At 37.3% G+C, this 10,558-nt stretch overlaps 1 protein-coding gene across 3 annotated transcripts; it reads left to right on the top strand.

Moving 5' to 3' along the window:
- Positions 1 to 2,320: 2,320 nt before the first annotated feature.
- On the top strand, positions 2,321 to 8,222 carry LOC149530731 (uncharacterized). 3 transcript variants are annotated; one of them, XM_089808795.1, is made up of 3 exons: positions 2,745 to 3,074; positions 4,900 to 4,945; positions 5,633 to 8,222. In XM_089808795.1, exon 3 carries the CDS (start codon positions 5,703 to 5,705, stop codon positions 7,917 to 7,919), a length of 2,217 nt encoding a protein of 738 aa, XP_089664921.1. In that variant the 5' UTR covers positions 2,745 to 3,074; positions 4,900 to 4,945; positions 5,633 to 5,702; the 3' UTR covers positions 7,920 to 8,222. The 3 variants fall into 3 exon arrangements, with proteins under 3 accessions (XP_089664920.1, XP_089664919.1, XP_089664921.1); XM_089808794.1 differs by lacking the exon at positions 4,900 to 4,945 and having other exon boundaries at positions 2,321 to 3,074; XM_089808793.1 differs by lacking the exon at positions 4,900 to 4,945 and having other exon boundaries at positions 2,473 to 3,074; positions 5,589 to 8,222.
- The last annotated feature ends 2,336 nt before the right edge of the window (positions 8,223 to 10,558 follow it).

Raw genomic sequence — 10,558 nt, 5'->3', positions numbered from 1 at the left:
TCATTCTTTACTACCTAATCCAATTCCTCTTTCATAGCTTGTTTCCAATCATCATCTTTACATGCTTCATTTGCATTCTTAGGTTCAACTTGAGATATCAAACATAGTTCTTCATTGACTCTGCTTCTTTTCATCACACCTTTATCTCCACTTCTAATTATATGCTCAGATGGGTGATTCTTTATCATATTCTTTCCCGAAGTAGGAGTTACTATCTCAACCCCTGGCTCTACTGAAGGTTTCGAGCTTTGTTCCTGCCTTGGCTCTCCTTCATTCTGCAAATCATTGTTAGTCTCAAGAAATATTTCATGATTCTTCAACTTAGTAACAACATCATCATCTAAGTTGTAATCAACTATTCTCTCTTGTATCCTAAATTTCTCATTGATTCTCACATTTGCACTTTCCATAATAGTCTCCGAAGTTATCTCTTCTATTACTTCCTTTTCATTAATCAATCGAGCCTTATTATCATAATCTTTCAATGATCTTTCCATACTTACTCTAAATTCTTCAACTTGATCAAAAAGTAAACTCTTTCTAGTTTTCCTTAATCTCTTAGGACATTTGGATGGAAAATGACCAAATTCTTTACATGTCCAACAAACAAAAATTTCCATACCTTTTGGTTCTCTTTTTGTAAGTAGATCAATACCTTCATCTATCTTTATGTCGTCTTCAGATTTGGATCTATCTTTGCTTGGGCTTCTATTTTTCTGTATACAACAGAAGGATTCTAGATCTAAAAACTCAATACATTGCTCTTTACACAAATCTGATAACTCATCAACAATTTCCACCATTCCGGTGTCAAAATTTCTTATATCAGATGTAAGACCACCTTTCCTGAACATGCTTTAACAACTTTGGGAGATCCATGGCAAGCATGTTCAGGAAAGGTGGTCTTACCTAGATGCTTCACCTGTGAAGTTGAGCAGAGCAGAGCGGAAGTGAAGGAAACTTCATTGTTGAGGTTTTGCCGAGTGATCCAACATTTAATATTTGGATCCAAGGTTCATGACCTAGTCTACAAGGTCTGAAAATATTTGGTTCATTTGACAGATTAAAGGAAAGAAGAACATAATAGTAAATTCCATGTTTGAGCAGTGAGCTGTTCTTGTAGTTGAAATTGCATGTTTGGGTAGTGGGCTCTTCTTGCATACATTGTACTACAACTCCTAGTAGGGCTAGCACAACTCTTAACAAGGTTGGAATCTCCTAACAAGGATTCAAAGTCTCCTAATAGGGACTCTATGTACTAATTGTAATAGACTCCTAACAGGGTCCATCCTCTAACAATGAATATTTATATTAGTACATCATCTTGTGGGCATCATTCCCACTAGGGTTTTCCCTCTGATCAAGGGTTTCCCTAGTTAACATATCTGGTGCAGTTGTCTATGTGCATCTTATTATAGTTGTTGTTTACTTTGGCTGAATGGTTAAGTTTGTTCAAAGAAGATAAATGTTTTAATAGTTGGATAATTCATTCACCCCCCCACGCCCCCCTCCCCTCCTCAAGTATCTTGGTGGAAAGGTGGTCTTACATCTAATATAAAGAAATTTTGATATAACCTTTCCTGAACATGCTTGCCATGGATCTCCTTTCCTGGTGCTTCACCCCTGTGAGCATCACCTAGATCCAATGAGTGCTAAGTGTTCCATTTATTCTCATGAGAGATGGATTCATGTTGAATCACTACTCATGAAACATGGGTCAATGAGTTTGACTTACTGGGATGGGTGACCTCTCGGGAAGTCTCGGTGCTTCACCCCTGTGAGCATCACCTAGATCCAATGAGTGCTAAGTGTTCCATTTATTCTCATGAGAGATGGATTCATGTTGAATCACTACTCATGAAACATGGGTCAATGAGTTTGACTCAAAAATCACACAGTTAAATCCTCCTTATCAATTTATTTGTGTGTTATCATTTACTAAATAACTATGTAGTGTGTTATCATTCACTAAATAACTATGTAGCCACTACCATATAACTTATCCACGATGAAATAGTCTTTTGAAATTGTCAAATGTTGACTAGCCATGTTTTCCTTCAAAATTTTGGACGGTTTGACAAAATTCTCTAATATTTTCTTGAAAAGGAACATCCTTTCAAATAAATATATTAATTTTTGGTGACAGAGTATCTTACTAGGTAGGTTTAACCCGAGTGGAAGGAATCGGTTGCAACATGTGACCTCAGTTGAATACCAGTCACAGGAACGGAGACCTTTCACTGAGCTGTTGCATGACATCAGCTTGATTACTTTCAGTAATGTGTGATTATCACCTGACCCACTACTACCGGAACAATTTACTCCTTTTCATTTTATCGGGAGGAGCGAGTCCTTTCTTTTTACCTTTTATGAAACAAAGTCTTCTCCATGAAGATGCTCATATATTTCTCAATATTTGATGTCTGTCGACAAAAAAATCTATAAAGACTAATGGCTTTTCCTCGTGGCCTTCCTTCCACATTGGTAATTTTTTACATTTAATGCAAACCCAAGGTTTCATGGCACTGATGTGACCGTGAGGGAATGGAGATCCCCTTGTTCATGGTATTGTGGTGCTGGTCACAAGCTCAAGCTGACCATTGCTCACTCACTTTTTAACCTTTACTCTCAACTGCTATACTATTTCCATCCTTTGAACAGCCTTCTCTGTCCTTTTTTAAACACACTTTCTGCAGTTTCGAATCCTGCCGGCAATAAAGACTTTTTCATCCTTCCTCCTAGTCCTCCATGATCTGGGCAACTACCCACATGGTATTCTCAATTGGGTTTCCCCTGGTCCCCTAGACCCACTATATTTTAACCTTGACGGAGCGGATTTCGAATGTTGTGGAAGCACCAGTTTGATTTGATTTGATGTGGGTTTGGCTTTTTTACCCCTCTTTTTTATAGGCTCGTCCCATGTGACTTGGGCTCTGCTAATGCATTGAGGAGGAAGCGAAAGTGCCATTGAAGTATGTGAGTTTATTGGGCTATAGGCAATGAGAAGGTGGGAGGGACATGCTTTCAGGCACCGGCTGGCTGACTTGTTCCAATGCGGGGTGGAAAGTATGGAAGTGAGTGTGTTTCCCCATATTCTCTTGACATAATCATATCCAGATTTGAACTGCTGCCCGTTAGTCTTATCTGTAGTTCTATAACTATTTCTTGGGATAACCAATGCAAATCAACGAAGTATGTATTAACACAATTGCATAATATCATCCTTATCAAAAGTGCCTAATGTGTGTGGAGATTGCAAGATGTTTGTATGTTGTTTTTGGGGTATTGCCTTTTGCTGTTATGTTTGAACTTTTGGCGATCCTGTTGGCATCTCTGATTATTATGTTGTTGTTTTTCTTTGTATATGATCGATTCTATTAGTTCCTACAACTGGAATGCAGTTTGGTAGTGTAAGTGACACTTTTTGTATTTTCATGGTTCCTGTGGGCTTTTAGCTTGTAGTTTCGATTATATGCATCCCTTGTCACCATGCTATTAGGGTTTTTAAAATGCTATAGTTCTTGATGCCAACGGTGTTATTAATTTTACATTTATATTTGTAATTGACTGTTTTCTAACTTTACTAGTTTGGCTATCAAATGCGCGCTCTTAACTTGGTGTATTAATGTGTTTTTAACTATTCCGAGTATGCTATTTTGTTCTTTGAAGTGTTATAGTTCTCTGTGCCAATGGTGCAGTCTAAGTATACGTCTGAATATGCTTTCCATGATTACTATCCAAAATGTGGAATAGTGATTAATTTCATCGTGGTAGTAAGAATTTAAATATAATGGTGGTCTATGTGGAAATTTTGAAGAATTTTGCAAAAGATAGCATGATTTCTCTTTGTTCTTATATGCTATGCTCTCATTCATTTGGACCTCGTCATATTTAGTGGATGCACTAGGTCACTGGTTTCTAAGTATCATTCTTCCCCTTCTTTTTATTTGCTTACTGTAAATAAGGAAGCGTTATAGCTCACTGCTTTCTTATGCTATGTTCTTATTTTTTGGACCCAGTAGTTTGAGTGGATTTTCTTAGTATCTTTCTTCTCTATTTTTTTGGTTCTTGTATGTTTTGTCATTGCTTGTGTTCGTGCATTAATGTTATAGGTGCACACTTTCATGCCCTAGTTTGTCACAAAACAGTTTTTCTGCATTGATGATATAGGCTTGGTATCTTATGCTACAATTTGTGTGACTTATGGAAGCCGGCTTTTTTTGTTAATCTTGTGGCATCATTGTTTTATGTTCTAGATTTCTTGTTTTGGATTGAATTTTGATTTGACACTAATATGTGGTACAAGTCTTTTTACCTAATTGTAAATATTTAGGGCGTTAAGTTTCAGCCTTTGTCAAGTAATTTTATTGATTTTCCTGTTATCAAGCATAGGTTTTTGCATTTTTTATGCAAACGGTGATCATATAGAAATGATGAGAATCTTTTTTATAGCTTTTTTTTAACAGTTTACCTCTTACATTGTTTCTTTTGTTTCACTTATATGAGGGCCTTCAACACAGTTTCTACAATAGTTCAATAATCATTTGGTTTCATGTTTATCGTTAATTGCTCTTAGATTCCCCTTCTATTGCTTTTTCAGTTTTTTTTTGTTATAAGCAAAATTTTATTAATTTATTTTTTCATCAATTCTAAGCTCTTTATTGTTTTTTCTTGTAAGGCTCCACAATTATATTGTTCACCTCAGAAACCATTGTAGTTTTGGCTGTATGATGTATGTAGAAATTAATTTATCTGATTTTGTTTTGGGGTTTCTTTCCTTAGTTCTTTTTTATTTTGGAATGCCCTCCTACATTTTTGTTGCAGTGAATTTTGAACTGAAGACATATTAATAACCAGTAGCCTGCTAGTTTGACTATGGATTGCTTTGATTACTGTCAGGTGTTTCATTCTGACATTTTTTCTCATTTCTGCTCCCAAATTTCAGGTACAGATTCCAATCTTATAGCAATACTATTGTTTTTCAATATTGGCATGTAGCTTTCATGCATTATTGTTTGGTTCTAGCGCGGGTTTTATTAATGTTGGTGTCGGACAAACTTGTTCTGATGGTGTTATTTATGTCCATGTAATACGGGTTTGGTGTTTTTTCTCATTCAATGGTGTAGAATTCTGTCATTTGGAATCTGGATGATAATGTAAGGAACTTGTGTTGCTTCTGTTAAGGATGGAGTCTATGTATAAGAATGTACTTCTGGGATCCAATTTTCTTCTCTCTGGATTATTTTCATCTGTGGCGTATGTTACTGGGTTGTTCCTTTTGTATTCCTTGCCACATTATTCACCTTTTATTTTAAGAATGTGTTTCCCTCCTCCATGGTCTGATTTATTATATATGTTTTTGGATGAGTTTCATTCTTCTCGAGATAAACTGGTAACCTACCCTATGAAAATTTCCATGTTATTTTTTTATATATTTAAATTTCATTTGTCATTCTAATGATCCATGTCATAGGGCAACCCTTAATATTTTCAGAATAATGCTGAGACTAGTGGTTTTTGAATAGGTCTAATTAAAAAAGAATGTATTAGCATTAACATGACTCTCTGTATTTTTAATATACTTCCAGAAATATATTTTGTCTTCAATGTAAAAACAAAAGGATGGGTGCAGTTTGGAGCTCTTGGAGCTGTACAAACATACGGGCAAGAGCATCAGCAAGAGGATATAAAGTGAGCTTTCGATGGCAGCTCCGAGTCATCCCCATGAAGATGAATTGTCTGCTAAAACACTACAGAAACGATACGAAGGCCTGGTGACAGTGCGTACTAGGGCAATCAAAGGGAAAGGAGCATGGTACTGGATACACCTTGAACCTATTTTGTTCCAAAACCAAGACACTGGAGTTGCCAAGGCTGTGAAATTGCGCTGTGGCCTCTGCAGTGCCTTGTTTTCTGCATCAAATCCTTCTAGGACAGCATCAGAACATCTTAAAAGGGGAACTTGCCCCAATTTCAATGGAGGGATTCCTAATCCCATTTCCTCTGTTCCTCCATCTAAAACAATTGTGCCTGCCAGCTCTTCTCAGAACAGGAAGAGAAGTGCTCTTTCCTTACCAGCACCTCCAATGCCTCTTTCTGTGATTGGTACTCCTCGTCCCAGTTGTGAACTTGTCCGTTATGGGAGTCCAACTCCTCTAGTTCTTTCAGGGGGTAAGGAGGATTTGGGTGCCCTTGCTATGTTAGAAGATAGTGTGAAGAAACTAAAAAGCCCAGGTGGAAAAGGAGCTCCTGGACAGATCTTAAGTAAAGGTCAGATTGAGACAGCTCTAAATTTTCTTGCTGAATGGCTCTATGAATCATGTGGCACGGTTTCATTTTCTTGTGTGGAGCATCCAAAGTTCAAAGCATTTCTCAACCATGTGGGTCTCCCACCTATCAGTAGAAAGTATATTGCTGCCGAAAAGTTGGATGCTAAGTATGAAGAGGTAAGAAATGAATCTGATGCAAAGCTTCAGGATGCCATGTTTTTCCAATTGGCTTCAGATGGGTGGAAGAAGAAAAACTTGTCCTATGGTGATAATTTGGTAAACTTGACACTAAATCTTCCTAATGGAACCAGTCTCTTCCGTAAGGCCCTTTTTACCAATGGGGGAGTTCCTCCCAAGTATGTTGAGGAAACTCTTTGGGAAACAATATCAGAGATATGTGGTACAACAGTAGAGCGGTGTGTGGGAATAGTTGCAGATACAGATAAGCTTAAGGGAAAAGCACTGAGAGAATTGGAACGTAAGAACTGCTGGATGGTCAATCTCTCGTGCCAGGTGCAAGGATTTAGCAGCCTACTGAAAGATTTTCATAAACACTTCTTGTTATTTAGATCAGTGGCTTCCGATTGCTTTAAGTTGGCTACTTTCTTCAATGGCAAGCACCAGGCTAGTACATTCTTTCAGAAGTATCAAATACAAGAATTATATCATGTAAAGTTGTTTAGGGTTCCTTCTGATCCTCCTTTTGCAAACAATAACTACCCCTACATTTATGCTATGATGGAAGATGTTGCCAATTCAGCACGTGCTTTACAGCTCACAGTGTTGGATGATTCATTCAAGGTCTTTTATGCAGACGACCCTCTTGGAAGGGAACTTGCAGATATGATACAGGATATGAGATTCTGGAATGACCTGGATTCAGTTTTATCATTGGTCAAGCTGGTCAAATTAATGGTACAAGACATTGAGGCTGATAGGCCTTTGGTGGGACACTGTCTACCATTATGGGACGAACTAAGGACTAAGGTTAAGGATTGGGCTGCAAAGTATAACATTGATGAGGGACCTGTGAAAGAGATTGTTGAAAAGAGATTCGCTAAGAACTATCACCCTGCATGGGCAGCAGCATATATTCTAGATCCTCTTTATCTTATCAAGGATAGCAGTGGGAAGTATTTGCCCCCTTTCAAATGTTTGACAACTGAGCAGGAGAAGGATGTTGACAAGATTATTACAAGATTGGCTTTTAGGGATGAAACCCATATTGCATTGATGGAACTCATGAAATGGCGTGCTGAGGGCTTGGATCCTTTGTATGCACAGGCAGTGCAGGTAAAACAACCTGATCCTGTCACAGGAAAAATGAAAATTGCCAACCCTCAAAGCAGTAGACTTGTTTGGGAAACATGCTTGAGTGAGTACAAAGCCCTTGGCAAGGTTGCTGTCCGGCTAATATTTCTGCATGCAACCTCTTGCGGCCTAAAATGCAACTGGTCATTCATGAGATGGCTATACACTCATGGACATTCGAGGGCTGCAATGGATAAAGCTCAGAAGATGATATTTATTGCTTCTCATGCAAGGCTTGAGAGAAGAGATTTTGTGAATGAGGAGGAAAAAGATGCAGAGCTCTTTGCAGATGGTGATGATGATGTACTTAGTGATGTTTTTGCAGATCCATCCTTGTAACATATACTTGTAGGAGTTTAGAACTAATTCTTTACCTCTTGCCCTTTCTTGTCATTTAGTCTTAAGATGAGGGAGAAAAGTTAACTCTATTAGTTTTCCATGCTTTAATATTGGTTTCATCTATCAGATCTGTTGTTGATGCCCACTCATCCTTTTGTTGGTCGATCATTGAGACTCTAGGAAGTAGGTTCCTGTGTTGTAGATTTATCCATGAATATGTCCTGTTGTCTTGGACAGATGGTTTGCCTACACTACTTATCTTGTAATTGAATTTTAAGAACAAAAGTTTACTTTTTTTATTGAGATCGAAAGAAATTTTGTCTGTCTGGAAATTCGTTTCTGCAAGGGGTTGAACATGTTCTTAAGTTCCATGATTGTATCTATTGTCTTCAGCCCAAGACTTTTTGAATAAGCAGGAATTTGTACTTACTGTTGCACTTCACCTGGCAAAACTTTCCACAAAAGGACACATCCAAGTTATGTTTCTATCATTAGCATTATGGCCATGAACAATAAAATAATCAGAAGCACTGATTGGTTTGTTATGCCCTCAGAGAGCATATATCCCCAAAAGCCAGTACACATTTGATTCTATAATCTAATTTTGTGAAATATGTTTGATTGGTATCATCTATTGTAACTAGACAGATCTTTGCACCAATACTTTTTATAAACTTCAATGTTGCAAATCAGGAGTGGAACTCTCAGCACTAATTGTAAAACAAAATGAACTACAGTAAGGAATTATAATCAATTATTGACTTCTTATGGCATATACTAGGAATCAGCTATCTGAGATTGGAATGGAGATATGGGTGAATCTTCTACATGTGTACAGTGGAGGCCCTCTTGAAGGTCAACAATGTGTCGTCCCCATGAACTAACCATGGTTGGACAATAGGGCAGTGTCCTGTAGATGAGAATAATGGTTTGTAAGTGAGAAATATATCACTGCATGTATTTTGCCTTATCTTGTTGGTTATAGATTATATTTCAAAATATTACCCTCCAGAAGAAATACAGCACACGACCCTTTTTTCCAAATGTCAAAACATCTCTTCTAAATTGAAAATAAAGAGGATCGTACAGTAATGTTATTCTTCTAAGCAGTTGATTGTCTGGCATATGCTTGCTACACACACACACACACAAAACAAAAGATCAAGAGTGTTATGATGCATGAAGGTGTTCGCAGATACTTGGTCATGGAATAAGAAACTACTCTACTTTGCAGATATTTTTATCACTGATATAGTATTACCACACCTGTCAGTATCTTTGTGTGTTCCTGCCTTTTATGGAATAGTATTCTCCGTTCTCTTGCCATTCTGATTTTGTGTAAGAATATATTCACATTTCTTGAGAGCCTTTTCGTGAGTTCATGATGAATGTTGAATGCGCACTGAATTTAAAAATAATTAGTGCTACTGGATGGACAATAGGTGCAAGAGGCTGTAGACATACATATGTTTGTTGATTGGAATGATCAAAAGAGACAACTTTGAAGAGGTAATAGGTGAAAGGACAATAGAAGTGTTGGAACAACAATCACTGGTTGGTGTACTAGATGCGTTTGATACTTGCAAGATGCACAATGCATAAGAAATGGTAAGTATTTTAAACGAACGAATCGGTTCATAGAATGATCTTGAGATTCTTAAGGTTTCTCCTTGTCAAATAGCTTGATTAAACCTTGTCTGGAGAAGAGAGGTACAAACAGCTACAAATGTTGATAACAAAAGAGGTGACCTGCGAAGATTAATCCTCTTATCTATCTCTGAAGATTAAATCCAATAGTCAAACAGAATGGAATGAGAAGACCACTAGCAGTGTGAAGGGTAATCAGTCGTCCACAAGTACTAGCAAAGTGGCATAGAAACACAGCACCGGGACTAAATCTGTTAATTGCTTCAAGTAAAAACACATTTGCAAATCATACGAGTCCTAAATCGCTTTAGACATGAATTTAGATTGCATCAGAACTAGCAAACAAATAAAACTGAGAAAAAGATTTTACAGAAAAGGCTTGTCGATAAGCACAAACCTTTGATATTGAATCTAACCTAAACCATGAACATGAAGGCGTTCGCAGATGAGTGGTCGTGGAATGAGAAACCACTTTGCAGATATTTTTTATCAAACTGATATAGTGATACAGCACCTGCCAATATCTTTGCATGTTTCTGCTTTTTATGAAATAGCATTCTCCATTCCCTCACCATTCTGATTTTGTGTAAGAATATGTTCACATTTCTTGAGAGCCACTTCGTGAGTTCATGATGAATGTTGAATGCGCACTGAATTTAAAAATAATTATTGCTACTGGATGGACAATAGGTGCAAGAGGCTGTAGACATACATATGTTTGTTGATTGGAATGATCAAAAGATACAACTTTGAAGAGGTAATAGGTGGAAGGACAATAGAAGTGTTGGAACAACAATCACTGGTTGGTGTACTAGATGCGTTTGATACTTGCAAGATGCACAATGCATAAGAAATGGTAAGTATTTTGAACGAATGAATCAATTCATAGAATGATCTTGAGATTCTTAAGGTTTCTCCTTGTCAAATAGCTTGATTTAGCCTTGTCTGGAGAACAGAGGTACAAACAACTATAAATGTTGAAAACAAAAGAG

Source organism: Cupressus sempervirens, chromosome 11 (assembly GCF_028749045.1).
Source record: "Cupressus sempervirens isolate cs-2001-9-10 chromosome 11, ASM2874904v1, whole genome shotgun sequence".
NCBI lineage: Eukaryota > Viridiplantae > Streptophyta > Pinopsida > Cupressales > Cupressaceae > Cupressus > Cupressus sempervirens.
Note: the sequence above shows the minus strand (reverse complement) of the source record. Positions and strands in the feature narration are given on the sequence as shown.